Source organism: Amphiura filiformis, chromosome 13 (assembly GCF_039555335.1).
Source record: "Amphiura filiformis chromosome 13, Afil_fr2py, whole genome shotgun sequence".
NCBI lineage: Eukaryota > Metazoa > Echinodermata > Ophiuroidea > Amphilepidida > Amphiuridae > Amphiura > Amphiura filiformis.
The window spans coordinates 47,233,654-47,250,715 of NC_092640.1; the positions used below are offsets into that span (position 1 = coordinate 47,233,654).

The following is a 17,062-nucleotide window of genomic DNA, read 5'->3' on the forward strand; positions in this document are numbered from 1 at the left end:
GTAGCACAGCAACAACGACACCTTCAGCGTCATCGGTGTAGCCCATTGAAAAGGTATAGCTTCGCGCCGTCGCTGTAGCACGGCAACAGCGATACCTTCGCGCCGTCGGTGTAGTCCTGTAAAAAGGTCTAGCTTTGCGCCGTCGCTGTAGCACGGCAACAACGATACCTTCCTCCACCACACTCATTTGCTAATATGACAACTTTAACCATTAGGCCTACATAAGGTGCACCTTTGCACCGTCGGTGTAGCCTTACGGAAATAGGTCTACCTTACCGCCGTCGGTGTAGGCCCCTCATAAAGGTCTAGTTACGCCGTCGCTGTAACGCACGGCAACAGCGATACCTTTTGGCGTAGCTGTAGCACAGCAACAACGATACCTTCATTCACCATCACATCATTATTCAATATATGATACTTAACGTATTTACTCCATGAAATAAATGCTACTCATTCTTAATCAAACCACTCATTAACAATTAACATTCCTCTTATCAATATAACTTTAATCACTATTAACAATCATTGTTAATTACTTACAACAACCCTCTTATCCCTCATACTCATTATTATTATGTCATAATTATTAATTAACTACCATCCCCCTCTAATCCATCATAATAATTAGAATTATATAATCATTCATAATCAATTACAATCGGCCTCTTATACGTCACACTAACTATAATTATATCATGCTTATTAACATCATCTTTTGATGCGGTCATCATTTTTACTTGAGTACATTAAAATCTATTACGCATAATTAATACTTCTAAGCCATTATATAATGCAATATAGTTATTTCATTATGCTTAAATTAAATTCAAATGACATTACTATTATCTAGAAGTAACCACAATAATTTAATCGTACTATCACTTATTACCTTGATGAATGCAAACTTCATTTAGTCAAACGCCGACATACTTTATTAAAAAACCTGACTCATATAATACCTCTAACTTAATTTAAATCTATCCCATTAATAAGTAATTAAGCGCCCGACGCCGGTGTAGTTTTACAAAAAAAAAGGTGCAGCTTACGGCGCCGTCGATGTGGTAGGGTATTCTAAAGGTACTCCCTGGTTTTTAAATCCACTCTCATCAAACTAATCAAAACTGTTAACTACAATTTTATTGAAAAAATCAAAAGAAGAAATACTAAATATTGCTTAGTTTCAATGATGCTTACCGATCGAGTCGCTTTGATGGTGTATTTCCGATAATTTTGCAACGTGGTTGAAAAATATTTCCAAGACGTGAGTATCGCCATTAGCATGGCCCGGTAACCTGGATAAAATTTAACGCAATCGATCGTCCAATCCTAGTTCACCTGAGTGATCACATGGTTTGCCGAATGAAGCCGAATGATGCCGAATGAACGGTATCGGTGTCGGAACAAGGATTGTTACTTGTAAACAAATCGTTTCGCCGGCATGTTTCAAGAAATTTAATTTACGATCTTTTTATAATTAGTTAGGGATCGTTTTATTTTAACCTCTGGCTTGAGAGATTGAGAATGTGGGTTAAAGATAAGCCACTCTGTGTTCTCATTTTGCAACTGAAATAGGCTTCTCATAAAGCTTAAATTTGCGGGCCATTATGCTGGCCATCCATGACTTTGAAACATGGCGGATATACCAAGCACCCTCACTACGTTCGGGTCTGTGAGGGTGTTTGACCAGGCATAATTCTAGACTGCGGAACTCAGACTTAGTCTAGAACTCTGGCCATAGTATCCGTTTTTACTTCTACTAGGGCCAGAGGCACTTACGTTGAAAAATTTGTTGGAGATGCTTGAACGATCCAGTACAAAAAATGACAGCATTTCAATGATTGATCGAGGTCAGTGCCGTACTATTACGTTGACTTTCGTATTCGGCGAGGAGGACGATTTCAACCTCCTGGTTTGTTTACATGTACCGTTACTCAGCCAAACATGGCAGAGTAGGTCCCGGATCTTCTGTACATGTTCCTATCTCCTCAACGTTATACCTTTCCAACAAGGAAAGAGATACGAAAGGCGAACGTCTACTCAGACTCAGTCTTTAGGTAGGTATGCCAGGCAAACCTTAGTTAACACATTTGCTAGTCAGCCAAATTCGCCGACAATGTCAATGCATATTTACATAGAAATTTAAAACAACTGGCCGAAGAAGGAAACCTACATAAATATGTTTTCTATACTTCACTGGACCCAAATATATGATTTTTTATGGCGATAATACAATCGCACATGGAATTTTAGAGGGATTTTGATAGCAGTTCCATTAAAAATGCTGCTATCATAATGAGACTAAGATCTAGAAACCCCCCCGAAATGCCGTTTTGGGGAATTTTGCTAGCTGAATCTTTTTGATTAAAGTCAATCTTTGACAAGATGTAACTTTGCTACAGAAAGTGCTATGAAAAAAAGGTTTTCATTTTTGGCTTTGTTTACTCAAGGGCTTTAATTTGATATATAAAATGATGCAGTTTGATGTCAAATTTGAATTCACCTGGCATACCTACTTTAGGTATCCCAGGCAAACCTTAGTTAACACATTTACTAGTCAGCGAAATTCGCCGAGACCGGGGCCCAAACACAATGCATATTTACATAGAAATTTGAATTTTTTTTTTTTCGAGAACAGGTCGGTGAAGGAAACCTACATGAATATGTTTTCTATACTTCACTTGACCCAAATATATGATTTTTATGGTGATAATCACGTCAAGCACATGGAATTTTAGAGGATTTTGATAGCAGTTCCATTAAAAAAGCTGCTATCGCCAATGAGACTAAGATCTAGAAACACCCAAATGCCGTTTTGGGGAATTTTGCTAGCAGAATCTTTTTTGATTGAAAGTCAATCTTTGACAAGATGTAACTTTGAATACGGAAAGTGCTATGACAAAAATGTTTTCAGTTTTGGCTTTCTTTACTCAATGGCTTTAATTTGATATGTAAAATGATGCAGTTTGATGGCAAATTTGAATTCACCTAGCATACCTACAGTCTTCAATGATAGTCAGTCATTTATCTATTGGTCGTTATATGACTATCATTTGAAGACTTAGTTCTTATGATACATCTTCCAAGGAGTAGTTTCAGACAATAGCTCGGGATTATTGGGGCAGAGGTTATCTTTTGAATTCTTTCATGACCATTGTCATTGAAGCCTCGGGGGGTCACTCTCACAAAAGTGCTACCCACCCGCGTTCGACAACCTCTGAAAAGCACCCTTAAATGGCGAATTTTCACATAACAAAATTGCACTCCTTAATGGCGAAACACATGCAAAATCTTACCCTAAATGGCGTAGCACATTCAAAAACCATACTCTAAATAAATGGCGTCAATTGAGAAATTATATTATACCTACATGTAAGTGGCGTAAACAGGAAAATGAGCTAATTTGATACCTAGGGTGTCATTTTGATGTTGCAGACCTATAGATATTAAAGAAAACATGCACAAAGGTAACATGAATCAATTAAATAATGGTGATTTTTATAAATTTAGTGCAAACTCACTCAAATAATACGGTACCCTAAACGTCTAAGGATTTGGCTGAAAAAGGACCCCCAAATGGCGATGCCTTCTGAAAAAGTACCCCGTTTTAAAAAAGACGTCGATGATGCTGTGTGGTGAAAAACATACCCTTTTAAATGTTTTTCTTGGACGCGGGTGCGTAGCAAGTCAAGTAGTAAGTGACCCCCGGATTGAAGCATAGTCATGCCTGTCAAGGACACTCGGCGTGAATTGAAAGACCATGTCACTCGCCACAAAAGAATGTCAAAGGTCATAAAACACCAATTTGGTGTCTTTCCGCTCCGCGGAATATGATGCTTAAAAGGCCTATGGCTATTGTCATTCATTGTCATGACATGCATGATCAGATCATGATGCATGCATGATGATGATGATGATTTATCACTGTTTGTTGATTTATAATCATGCATGATTACAAAGTAAAACTCAAAGATGACAAAAACAAGCATTTCATCATACATGTATTTGCATGATCTGATGTACGCTGGTTGGATACTTAACTCAAATCCCAGGGGGGTCACTCCCATTGTGGCCTGTACACCATCCGCGATAATGAAAACGTGTAAAAGGGTCGTTTTTAGTGGGTAGGCACGATACGAGCGTAACGTGATTAAAGTGACAAAAACACGAAAAATTGGAAAAAAGGGTAGCAAAATTGCAATTTCTAAATACGCAGAAATGAAATTTAGGGTATGAAATTTGATGTTAGGAATGAAATCCCTGTTTAGGGTGTCATTTTAGCCAAGGGTTAAATCCTTGTTTAGGGTGCTTTTCAAAAGTTGATTATCGCGGATGGTGTACAGGCCACAATGGGAGTGACCCCGGGACTCAAATGATGCAGAATTTAACTAAATAAACTTTCATCCAAATTTTAACATTAACTAATAAACACTATCCGATGCTATCCGTTGTCACAGCTGACCAACCGCAACCGATAAATGATAACAACATATTCACTCTAGCATCAAATGCGTAACTATCGAGTGCAAATTTGAAGCTAGAGTTCTCAAGTAAGTTTCATGAAACTTGGTTTCATGAACTGTTATACCATACGGTACTAGAAAAGTCAAACTTTTCCAAGTCATTTCAACGTCATCTGAGGTAAAGTTTTGTTGGATTTTCATAAAACTTGGTGAATGTGGTTCAGCAATGATAGTGAAATATTTCCAATATCATTTCAAGGTCATCTGAGGTCAAGTTACTAAAAAAATTGTTGTATTTTACAACTTGGTGAAAGTGAACAGCAATGTGAAAATCATGTTTTCAATGATGTCATTTCAGGGTCGTCTGAGGTCAAATATAAGTAAAGACTGATAGATTTTTATCATTAGGTTTTACTGCCTGAACAGAATTGATCATGTCTCACCTCCTTTTTCAACCAAATCGACGGTAATAACTCTTATAATGAGGGATCAACATTTAACCACAAATTGCCTCAGGCAAAACTCGCTTCCTGGGAACTGAATACTAGTACCACAAAAGGTCATTTTTATGTAATTTATTGCCCCATGTGTGTCATATACTGCCTCTAGTATAATGACAGCCTGGTGATGTTGTCAATTCATTTACAGATACTAACCTCAGGAGGGAATTCAAGTTTTGATCATTTCTCTTCAGGTAGTGAAACCTAATGTGAAACTTATTTTTTTCTTCTAATTTTTTGCAGGTGTTCCCGCCCAATCCTTCATCCATGCTTTCACTTTAACCCATTCAGCATTTAGTGTACAGTTAGCTTCCCCAGAGGTGAGTACCACACCGCTAGATCAAATACTTAATGCTCTGCGTTTTGAAATATTTTCACAAAATATCAAGAGCTATCTTAAGAACTGCTGAATCAATACTAGGCTTGTTTGCACTCATTTTAATGCATTTTTCATGCTGATTCCAAATATGGTCATGAAAATTTATCTTTCTGAAATTTTTGAATTAAAAAAAAAAAAAGAAACTTGTCGTCTGCAGTCGACATCCTTGACCTTGTGAAGAGAGTTAAATTTTAATGCACTCGGTGCTAATTGTCGCCTCTACAGGATGAGTGAAATGATTATAAATGTTTTCATCTGCAAGCCAGGCCTATCAGAAACATTGTACCAAAACCCAACTGTTTTCTATGGAGAACTGTGATCAAAACTGCTTGGACACAAATACAAAATATCCATACCGGTAGCGGTAGTACTCCCCAATCAAATTGATGCATACGGTTATAGCCATGTAGTGTAGCCAGCAGTGACCAAAAAAGCTGACTATGCCCCTGGTTATAGCCACCATTTTAACTTGTCTATATTTGCCCAAATCTGTGGGAACTTGAGTGATTTTTAGAAAATCAAATAATATAGAGAAATCTGTGTAGCTTACAATGATATCAGATAATGTCAGGCAGTAATTTTTTTCGGGGTTAAGGGGCAAGGCAACTTGCAAAAATTGTTATAAATGGGCTAAAAAGTACAAAAAGGCATAAAATCTCACATATATCATGACAGTCAGCACCCGTGGGGGATAAGGCCATGTTTTTCATAGAGGGTGTATATGGATTTATTCTGGAATATTCCAATTCAAGTATGGTTTTGTTTGTTTCAGGGTCGTCCAATAGATTTTGCTAATCAGGATGAGGGCAGCAAGAGATGGCTTAATGAATTCCGTACCAAGCCATTCTCAACACCAATCAAATTAGACACAGTCGTTGGTAAGTAACTCAACAAAAAATTACCCTCTCTGAGGTATACTAGACAGGGCAGTGAATCTTGGATCAGTATAATTTCCTAGTTCATGCAGTGCAAAGACATCTCTTTTGCAAACATAGTTGTTGGGCTAGCTATTACAACTATTTTAATTGTGACAGAGAAATAAAGTCAAACTATGTGGTAAATTAAATATGAGAAAGGTTTTTAACACAAGTCAACACATACATAAATGACAGCCAGTGAAAAAACATCACTGCTCTTCTCTATCTGACTCATTAGCTCAGTTGGTAGAGCATCGGTCCGGTGATCCGAAGGTCCCAGGTTCAAATCCTGGATGGTCAGTGAAATTTTTTCACTGGCTGTCATTTATGTATATGTTGACTTGTGTTAAAAACCTTTCTCATATTTTAATTGTATTTTAAAATTGAAATATCTCTCTCAATGGAAGTGTAACATCATCGCTTTTATTGTATTTTAAGGGGGTACTACACCCCTGTGGTAAATTTGTGACTATTTTTGTATTTTTTGTAAAAAATAATAACACACTGGTAACAAAAGTTATGTATATTATTGGGGCAAGGAATCCAATTACCACACTGAAATTTCAGTGACTCAAGACAAGCGGTTCAGTATAATATGATAGGAAATGAGGTACATCCTAGCGGTACCTCTTTTCTTATCATAAATAGCGTACCGCTTGTCTTGATTCACTGAAATTCCAGTGTAGTAACTGATTCCTTGCCCCTATAATATACATAACTTTTGTTACCACTGTGTTATTAGTTTTTGAGAAAAATGCAAAATAGACACACATTTATTGAGGGGTGTAGTACCCCCTTAATAATTAATGATTTCATTCACAGCATCTCGTTACTCAGCGTTATTAGTGGTAGACTGTCCAGGTGCTCTCTATGATCTAGCTCTTAACACTCAACTCGCTCAAATCTTGCAACATTTCATCATTGAGAAAAGTAAGTTAAGGGGGTACTACACCCCTCGATAAATTTTGTGCCTATTTTTGCATTTTTCTCAAAAATTATAGCGCATTGGTGACAAGTAAGATATGTATATTATAGGGGCAAGGACTACAACTACTGCATTGAAAATTCAGCAACTCAAGGCAAGTAGTTATTGATTTATTGATCAAATATTGGTTTTTTCCCTCATTTTTGACTGAAACTCCACAACCGTTGTCTGTGTTGAAATAAAATTTCCAGTGCAGTAGTTGTAGTCCTTGCCCCTATAATATACATATTTTACTTGTCACCATTGAGCTATAATTTTTGAGAAAAATTTAAAAATAGGCACAAAATTGGGCAGGGGTGTAGTACCCCCTTAAAAAAAATAGTTTTAGAGAATCAAAAATGGGGATTTTATCACAGAGAATTGGTTTATTCCAGTTGAAATCTATACACCCTGTTTGGAAGACACAATCTTAATCTTCCACAGAGGGAGTGTGAATTTCAAATGCGGTTACCTGAATGGGCAACTCCATTTGAAATCTACACCCCCTGTTACACCCCCTGTGTGGGAGATTAAGGTCATGTCTTCCATAGGGGGTGTATTTATTTCAACTGGAATAGTCCATTTCATAATCATTTAGTAGCGTATATGTGGGGAGGGGGCAGATGGCTCTTGCCAGGTTGGCCAGTGCCATCTATTGGGCAGGTATCAACAAAACTTGCCTCTGAATCTATCTCAAACAACTTTTTGGCTATTTTGAATGTACATTCAGGATATGGCTCAAACAAACCCCATGTTTTATTTCTTCAATTCCTACTTGCCTTTTTTGCCATTTAGTTCCCTGATCAAGGATGTACCACAATCTCACGACGCCAGTCATCATATTGGATCTTTAGTTAGTATTGCTAGAACTTAAATCAGATTTCCATGGAATCTTCAGGTTTTAGAAAATGAAAAATAAACAAAGTCATGAAATTTGACCTAGAAAACAGAAACCTCAATGAGATGAATATTTGTCAAGTTTTTGGATTCCTCTACAAATGCAGTTTCAAAATCTAACATGAGGCTATTCCATGTAAAATCAACACACCCCCTGTTTGAATTTGGAAATATCTTCCACAGGGGGTGTATGAATTTCAAATGGAATTAACAAATTAACCAACTCTATTTGAAACTCGCCCTTCCTTTGTGGAAGATTCAGGTTGAATCTTTCTCAAAGGGTGTATGAAATTCAAATGGAGCTGCCTAATGTGCTCATTCCATTTAAAATCCACACTCCCCCTGTGGAAGATATTTCCAAAATCTTCCACAGGGGGAGTGTGGATTTTAAATGGAATAGCACAATGCATAAACATTTATCATGACATTGGATTACATTTTTCTCTCCTTTTAGAACCCATATGTGCAGTTGGTCAAGGAGTGTCAGCGTTTTGTGGGGTACAGACTTTAGAGAATATCAATAAATGGGCTCTTGCTGGCTACTGCCTTACAGGGGTAAGTTACACAAGGTGGTTAGAGAATATCAATAAATGGGCTCTTGCTGGCTACTGCCTTACAGGGGTAAGTTACACAACAGGCATTGAGTTTTGCAATGTGACAGGTGTGCTGTAAATCGCACGCCTGGATAACCCGAGGTGTGCTTTTAGGTGTGCTGCAAATCGCACACCTAAATAAACCAAGGTGTGCTTTTTTCAAAACTGGTGTATGACTATGATTTCATTTTCAGCTAAAACTTAGCAATTGTGACAACATACATGTACTTTTTTTAAATGGCCATGGTAAAAGCTCTGGGGTAATGAATGGTGTATACTGCATAGATGTCCCTGGACTTTGGACTTATTGCTAGTGTCATTTGTAATTTTTTTTTAATTAGTTTTTTTTTGGATTTAGAATGTCCTAGAATGTCCCTGAACTTTAGAATGTCCCTGGAATTTTTTTTTTTATTTTAAAAAAAAAAATTACAAAAAAATATAAAAATTATAAATTCTTGTTTAAAATAGGCAAATTTGTAAATTATGTTCACATAATAATCCATGAATGATTTTAAAATGCATTTGTTTTGTATGCTTCTTTACTTCATAAATAGGTTGTAATGTGAACATCAATTATAAATTTGCCTATTTTGAACATGAATTTATAATTTTTTAAAATATTTTTGTAATTTTTTTTTCAAAAAAAAAAAAAAAAAAATTAAAAATATTTCCAGGGACATTTTTAAGTTCCTGGGACATTCTAAATAAAAATAAAAAACTTAAAAAAAAAAAAAAATCGCACTCATACGCCTTTAAAACTCAATCCCTGCACAAGGTGGTTAGAGAATATCAATAAATGGGCTCTTGCTGGCTACTGCCTTACAGGGGTAAGTTACACAAGGTGGTTAGAGAATATCAATAAATGGGCTCTTGCTGGCTACTGCCTTACAGGGGTAAGTTACACACGGTTATTTGATGGCATGTAGAACTATAGTAATTTATAACTAAATGTAAACACTGTCCCTGATGGTGCTATTTATCAAACTCTTGGTTGGATATTTACAAGGAGTATACACTTAAATACTGGCATTAAAACCAGTGGCATAGCGTGGGTCATCACATTGGGGGGCACCCACTATGATTGGGGGGCACCGGATCTGATGTGGGGTGGCACAAGCCGTTTTTCTGCAATTTTCCTGTCGGATTTTTTAAAATTTCATTTTTTTGATGGGGGGGCACTATGACGCTATGCCACTGTTAAAAACATCAACATATGAGTAACAAATAGCAAATTTAGGATATTTCCTCCTTCAGGGTGATTCCGACCAGCTATTGTATTGGGAACACATTACAACATGACATATCAACATTCACTCGGTGTGCTCATAATTAGCATGTTTAGGACTATGTAAATTTTGTCACATTTGAAATGCATGCTCTCTTTTTTCATTCAAATTGGTATAATTTGGGAAAAGTTGCATCATGCGGAATGAGGTATCAAAATACACAGAACAAAATTCTTCTTCTAATGATTATTTTATTTGGAAATTTATATTAAGTGTCTTTAAGGATACGATACATGATTTACCGACAAGTGACTCATTTCGGAATGCGATCATGAATTTTGAAGAAAACTTCCTTCGATTACGCGGCTAGCGCTTTACCGCTCAGCCACGGTGGCAGTTGAGCGGAGGAGTGTAATGATAAAAGATAAATCTCATAATGCCATCTTTAGCCTTTTGTTTACTAAAAAAGACACGCTTTTGTAAAGATAGATTAGCCGCTTTTATGCATAAATAGCACTTAACGCTTGGGAAAGGTTTCAAACAAATAATAAAGACACTGATGTGATGATGAAATTGCGTAAGTCGGGAATTATCTGCTTCGCAATGTTTTGTTTTGGTTTTAGGAATTTGACCTTAAAATTTACGACTTCATGACATTATCATTCGAAATCAACAAAAGATATTTCAACAGTATATAGCCTCATTCTTTCTTTAGAATGTTTTGTACATGTATGTGAAATAGCTTCAACAATGGTTCGCTGCATAATGGTAAAAATAGCCTTGACCTAAAAAAGGGCGAGAGGTACCATATTTTGTGTTGTGTTGGGCGTGAATTACACTACAGTTTTTATTCCTAGGGCTCTTTGACTTCTTCAAATAATTTTTTTAATGATAGAGTGAATCCCCTGGCCCTCTATAATTACGCACAAGAGATCGAGTCCCCTTAAGATATGGCTTTTGTTTTAAGTGTACGGATACTTTTTGTGTACAGTTATATGTAAACTCTTGATTGTACCTTTGACTTGAGAGCTGATTGAGAAGATTGTGTCAAACTGACAATTCACCAGCCAGCTTGTTTATTTTAACCCTATATGGGCACTACCTGCCAAATTATCGGCCGCTAAGAGCTACTTTGATTGGTTACAAAGATGACTATATCATGTACATGTATTGAGCCAATCAGAGATATGGTAAGAATAATCAGTAGGGCAGAAGAGGATTAAGCTTAAAAGATTTAGGGGGATCTAAAAGCTCTATTTTGATTGGTCACTCAGATGATTATATCATGTAATTAACCAATCAGGGGCTCGGTAAGAAATGGGGTTAAAGTAGCCATCATTTTATTTACAGTAGATTCCAGAGAAGAATGGCACTCTCTTGCCCGGGGTGAGCGTACACAGCATAAACATGGAAGTGAGGTTGTTATTGGGCTCTTCCAGTTAAAATTCACACTACCCCTGTGGAAGTTTTTGGAAATATCTTCCACAGAGGAAGATTTTGGAAATATCTCCCACAGAGGTAGTATGATTTTCAAACATAATTGGTTGGTTAATCATTTTGAAACCCATAATCCCCATGTATTATGGCTTTACCTATATCATTGTATATCTTCCACAACTGGAGTGAGTATTTCAAATGGAAGGTACCCAATTGTCTATTCTAGAAACTCATACTCCCTCCGTGGAAGACTTTAGCTAAATCTTCCATAGGGGTAGTGTGGATTTTAAATAAAAATAGCACATTGGCCAATTCAATCATCCCACAATCATAACAGGCAATATGAGTGACTGATTATGGGTCAAGCTTTGTTTGGTGCATAGCGATCCTCATGAAGTGCATACAAAGTCCCTCCTATGATCCTCAGTAACAGGGCGTGCATCGATCTAGCAAGGAGTGCCGCCTCTCTGGAAGCTAGTGTAAGTCTCCTTTTTTATTTTAAACAAAACCCATGTGCAAATGTGTTGTGTGAATGTCTTTTTGTGCCCCCAAAATCTTTATTCATGCTTGATGTCTTTCTGCCTCTTTTTGCTCCCTACAGCCGTCGGTTTGTGAGCTAGCCCGGACACCAGGTTTTGCCAGCCTTCCCATCGTTATAGAAGATTATGTTAAAGATAATGGTGCTAATTACAGTGGTAAGATTAAACTAAGGTTTTTAAATTTTGTTAAGGGGGTACCACACCCTAGCCAATTTTTTGCTTATTTTTGCGTTTTTCTCAAAAATGATAGCGCATTGGTGACAAGTAAGATTATAGATATGTATATTATAGGGGCAAGGACTAAAACTACTGCACTGAAAATTCAGCAACTCAAGGCAAGTAGAAATTGATTTATTGATCAAATATTGGTTTTCCCTCATTTTTGACTGTAACTCCACAACTGTTGTCTGTGCTGAAATAAAATTTCCAGTGTAGCAAAAATGCAAAAATAGGCACAAAATTGGGCAGGGGTGTAGTACCCGCTTAAAGCCCTATTCAGTGATTTGCTCATCTTGAGGATCGTAAAATCATCGAAATTCAGATATTGGCACCCTTGTTAATGTTATAGATGAGCTAAGCCAAAAGCCGCGTATTAAGTAAGACAAATTAAGACATTTTATGTGATTTTATGTGGTTGCCACAGAATTAGAGAAGGAGAACTGGGACTCGACTGCCATCTTAATACAGGCATGAAGACTATCTTGTCACAATTAGATGACAATGATAAAAAAAATCACAGCCTGTTGAGATATGGCCGTACGACAATATGCATACTTGTATATTCTCAAGTCTTAAAGGCTATCTTATATTCTTATTATGTAATTTTGATATCCCTTGTACAGGTAGTGTACCAGATGGTGTTCACGTAGTGGTAGATAGAAATATAATAACCGGTCAGAACGAAGCCTCCACGTTAACAGCTGTGCAAAACTTGATACTTCTCTGTAATGCTAGGTAAGTGCAATATCACACATCACTGTGTTTGGTCACAATGGGTCATTTTGTAAGAAAGAGACGCAGTTTTGAAAGTTTTACTATAAAACAATGAGTAGACCTGGCCTATGCTTTGCTAGATTTGAATGAACTAAAGTACTGCTTTCAAAACTGAATCTTTTTATACATATGAGGCATTGTGATCGAACTGGATTTAATGGGGGGGGGGGTGTACAGCATATTACAGTTCAGCATACAACAAAATCGTACAACATCACAAGTCGAGAACAAGTACACATTTAGTTACATTTAGTTTTTTTAAATATTTAACTTGTAATTTGCTGACAATCCTACATGTATCGATTTGACTACATGTACAACAGTCACTTTTTGACGACCCTCCCCCTCTAGTGATGGCCCTGCCGAACACAACAATGTGTGACATTGTAAATTGGACTAGGTTTGTAAAATCGATAATTTGCATAATTTTTAAATTTCATAAAAACTTTTATTTAAAAAGTCTTGGGGGGGGGGGGAACTTGGAACCATCTTGTACAGAGAGTGTACCAAATGTTGTCCAGATAATGAGAGATGGCAATATAGTATGGGTCAGACCTATAATATGTTATACTTGGTAATTTTGGTATACTTTATATACTTGGTACTTTTATTTTATACTTGGTATATCCCTTTGTACAGGGAGTGTATACCAAACACTCCCCTCCTTTATACCATGCTTCCCCATCGGGTCCACCTCCATCAATCATTTATGACTTGCCCAGCATTTACAACTCTCAATGGGCAAGTACTAAAATCAAGCTATGATTTTGAATGTGAATACTTTTTACTATGCAACATGCTATATGCAGGCTGTATGAGGTGCACATCGCAGTGTAAATGGGCAATTCAATTTAAAATCCACACCACCCTTGTGGAAGATTTTGGAAATATCTTCCATTTGAAACTTGCCCTCCCTCAGTGGAAGACTCAGGTTGAATCTTTCTCAGAGGGTGTATGCAATTCACATGATGTGTTCATTCCAATTGAAACTCATACTACCCCTGTGAAAAATATTTCAAAAATCTTCCACAGGGATAATGTGGATTTTAAATGGAAAAGCCCAACATTCTAGGCCTGTGATGTCATGCCAAGTGCTCAAAAATTCAGTGATACCCAATTCAACAAGTGTTAAAATGGCTAAAGGGGGTAGTAGGGTATAAGACCTCATTTTTCACTGTTTGACAAGGACATACATTGCTAGGACGTGTGTCTAGGTCTTCGTAAAGTACAAGGTCCTCGGTGTGTTGTTATGTTGAGTCTCGGAAGTAATGCAAAACACATGCCCCCACACACACAATGCAATTTCTAAGGATATAAAATGTTTTGTGCAATAGATCTGATATTTTCTTCCAAATTTCTTCCAATTTAAACTTTTTCTGAAGCGACTTTAATGTATGGCATACTCTTCCTGTTTTTTCTTCATTTTCAGACAAGGAAAGGCACTCACAAAGTGAACAGCTTGTCACTACTACCAAGGGACTTGTGAATCATTTTGCTTGCCTAACTGGAGCAAGATGTAGACTTCAATGTAATACTAAGAAACCATTCAATATTGACACCAGGGGAAGAATGGGAGTTTTGAAGAAAAAATTTACACAAAATTTTGCATTTCTGCTTGTGTACAGTTTTCCCTGATCGATTTTCTCTATTTAAAACTCAACATTCCCCCAATGCTTTAAATAACAAATTCAGATTCCCACTCAAGACCCCCAAAATTGGATTCCTCCCTCAAAACTCCCATTTCTCCCTGGTGAAAGTATTGAACAGCCTTAAACAATTCTGGGTTCTGCTCCTGGACTACAACAATTCACCTTTTTTGATAAATGTAAATCCCATAAGCCTTTGCCGTATAGACCTGTGATGTCATCACATCGATGCGCACATAGTTACTGCTTACTTCGCGGCTTTGAAATACACAGTAACAATGTTCCCTAAACGATGTGCACATCGGCATGACATCAAATGACGACATCTCTGGTCTACCCGCAAAGGCTTATGGGATTTACCGAATAGGTGAATCGGACACTGCTACAGCTATCGAAATGCATTGATATGCATCAACACACTTATGTAGCTACTGCAATGGTTCAATAAAAGCATGATCCCTGCTGTTTGCCTGTCAATGTGTGTGCGCATTCTGATGGGCAACAATAGCGTTGATGTCATATGTCACCTCATCTATAAGGTATGTCATTGAGTTATGGTCCAGGAGCATGATTAGGGACCAGAATCTCCAACATGCATGCTCATTATTATAACTCTATGATGAACACAATAGGAAGTCTTATGTTGGGTTGTTCCAATTGAAAACCATTCACATTGACATCTATCAATCTTACTGCTAATTATTTGTGCTCAACCTTTAAAACAAGTTGAGACTTTGATTTTGGAGGCGTTTATTACATCATTCTTATTCAATGGGTGCGTCTTGTAAAGAATTCACGTAATTTGATTGGTTTTCTGGTGTATAATATCTCACAATAGTTGATAGTGATATTAGTCAGGGCGTGCGCCGCCACGCAAACGGCAGCACGCTTGTTGCTCCTCAATGATCGCTAGCGATAATGCGTTCAAGTAATACACGTATGGCGAGAACCAAGAACGCGATTCGGCGGCTTAGATGTTCGTGATGGGTTCGTTCATTTAAAACAACAGGGATGTCCTCACAAAAGTAACTTAATTTTTTTCTGAAAAAGGCAGTTTTTCTCGCAAAAATTACATTAAAACTGAATAAGAATGAGAATAAATGAAGGATTTTGCACCGGTATCCACTACGATAAAAATATTGGCCAGCCCATCCATTATGACACGATATTGGATAGGCAAAAGACAAAATCCTATCATTTATTCTCTAATTATTGATCTATATATATAACTTGTATGTTAATGAGGGAACAGTCCATTTAAAGGGTCATTAGTCCAAATAGGGATAAAATAGGGTTTACTGCATTTTAAGTTAGGATTAGCATTTAGGGAGAATGTTAGGGATAGGGTTAGATTTAGGGCCAGTGTTAAGATTAGAGCCGGGGGTTAGGGCCTGTAAGAGTCGGAGTAAGGTTTAGGAATAGGGTACTGTTATGTTTAGGATTAGGGCTTAGGTTATGGATCAGGTTGAAGGTTAGGGTTTATAAAGGATTAGGGTTTATAAGGACCCTTATTGGGTTATTGTATTAATGCATGACCCTTCTGGCTACCCACCTGTAAATGTAAATAGTAATTCAAAATACTGCATGTATATACAATTGTATCATGATTAGGGACTGTTCACAAACACTTGTTATGGGGGCTGATGCAAAATGGGGGGGGGGCCTTAAAAGTTTTGACCCTCCTAAGGGGGGGCTGAAAATTGACCACAAATTTTCATGGAAAAATTGAGTTTATATGCTTTTCTATGGGTTGACCCATAATTTTCATGTCAAAAGGGGGCTCTGAAATTTTGAGACCCAAAATGGGGTCCCCAAATATTTTTTGTGATGAAATTTTTTTGCATCGGGGGCCCCCCTAACAAGTGTTTGTGAACGGTCCCTTATTGTGTCTACAATGGGCTATTGCAGATGAAAATCATACACCTCCTGTGGAAGACATGACCTTAATCTCCCACACGGTGGAGTTGCCCATTCAGGGAATCCCATTTGAAGAGTGTCTTCCAATGGGCGATGTGTGGATTTCAACTGGAATTGCCCACTGTGTCAAAGTCTTTCCTTTATGCTTTTCTATGATCACATGTTGTTTGAAACATATTGTAAAATTTCTGACAATTTTTAGATTTTTCCCCTAAATTTTATATTGTTTACTACAAGATATTTTGCCCTTTTGATTTTGAGCCTAACTTCTGAAAAAAATTTTTTAAAATATGCCATTTCATTGGCCTAGATTGAAAGCATGCGGCAATCTGCCCCCGGCCAGGCCCGTAGCCAGGATTTATTTGGGGGAGGGTTGCAGGAGCTAAATTTGGAACATTTGTGAATTTTTCCTTCAAAATATGTGATTTTCAATGTTTTTACATAAATTAAGTGGATTTTTGTTCTTATCAGCATTTTGTTCTTGGGGAGGGGTACTTTGCACCCTGGCTCTGATCAGCTCAATGTTTTCATCACATTTTTAATTTTTTTTTATTTCAGGAGATTTGTGTAACATTTGAAGGAGAAAGCACAAAA

General features: G+C 37.2%; 1 protein-coding gene across 1 annotated transcript; it reads left to right on the top strand.

Annotated features, from left to right (window-relative positions):
• The first annotated feature begins 3,454 nt into the window (after positions 1 to 3,454).
• On the top strand, positions 3,455 to 15,441 carry LOC140167721 (glutamine amidotransferase-like class 1 domain-containing protein 1). Its single transcript, XM_072191016.1, has 8 exons — positions 3,455 to 3,464; positions 5,204 to 5,280; positions 6,112 to 6,217; positions 7,079 to 7,186; positions 8,572 to 8,672; positions 11,975 to 12,068; positions 12,755 to 12,866; positions 14,335 to 15,441. Exons 1-8 carry the CDS (start codon positions 3,455 to 3,457, stop codon positions 14,357 to 14,359), a joined length of 633 nt encoding a protein of 210 aa, XP_072047117.1. The 3' UTR covers positions 14,360 to 15,441.
• The last annotated feature ends 1,621 nt before the right edge of the window (positions 15,442 to 17,062 follow it).

What these genes read in the sequence shown, in the direction of transcription:
- LOC140167721 (XM_072191016.1), top strand. An exon ending in TACAGTTAGCTTCCCCAGAG is followed by an intron (nt 5,281 to 6,111) that starts GTGAGTACCACA and finishes TGTTTGTTTCAG; the next exon opens with GGTCGTCCAATAGATTTTGC. An exon ending in ACATTTCATCATTGAGAAAA is followed by an intron (nt 7,187 to 8,571) that starts GTAAGTTAAGGG and finishes CTCTCCTTTTAG; the next exon opens with AACCCATATGTGCAGTTGGT.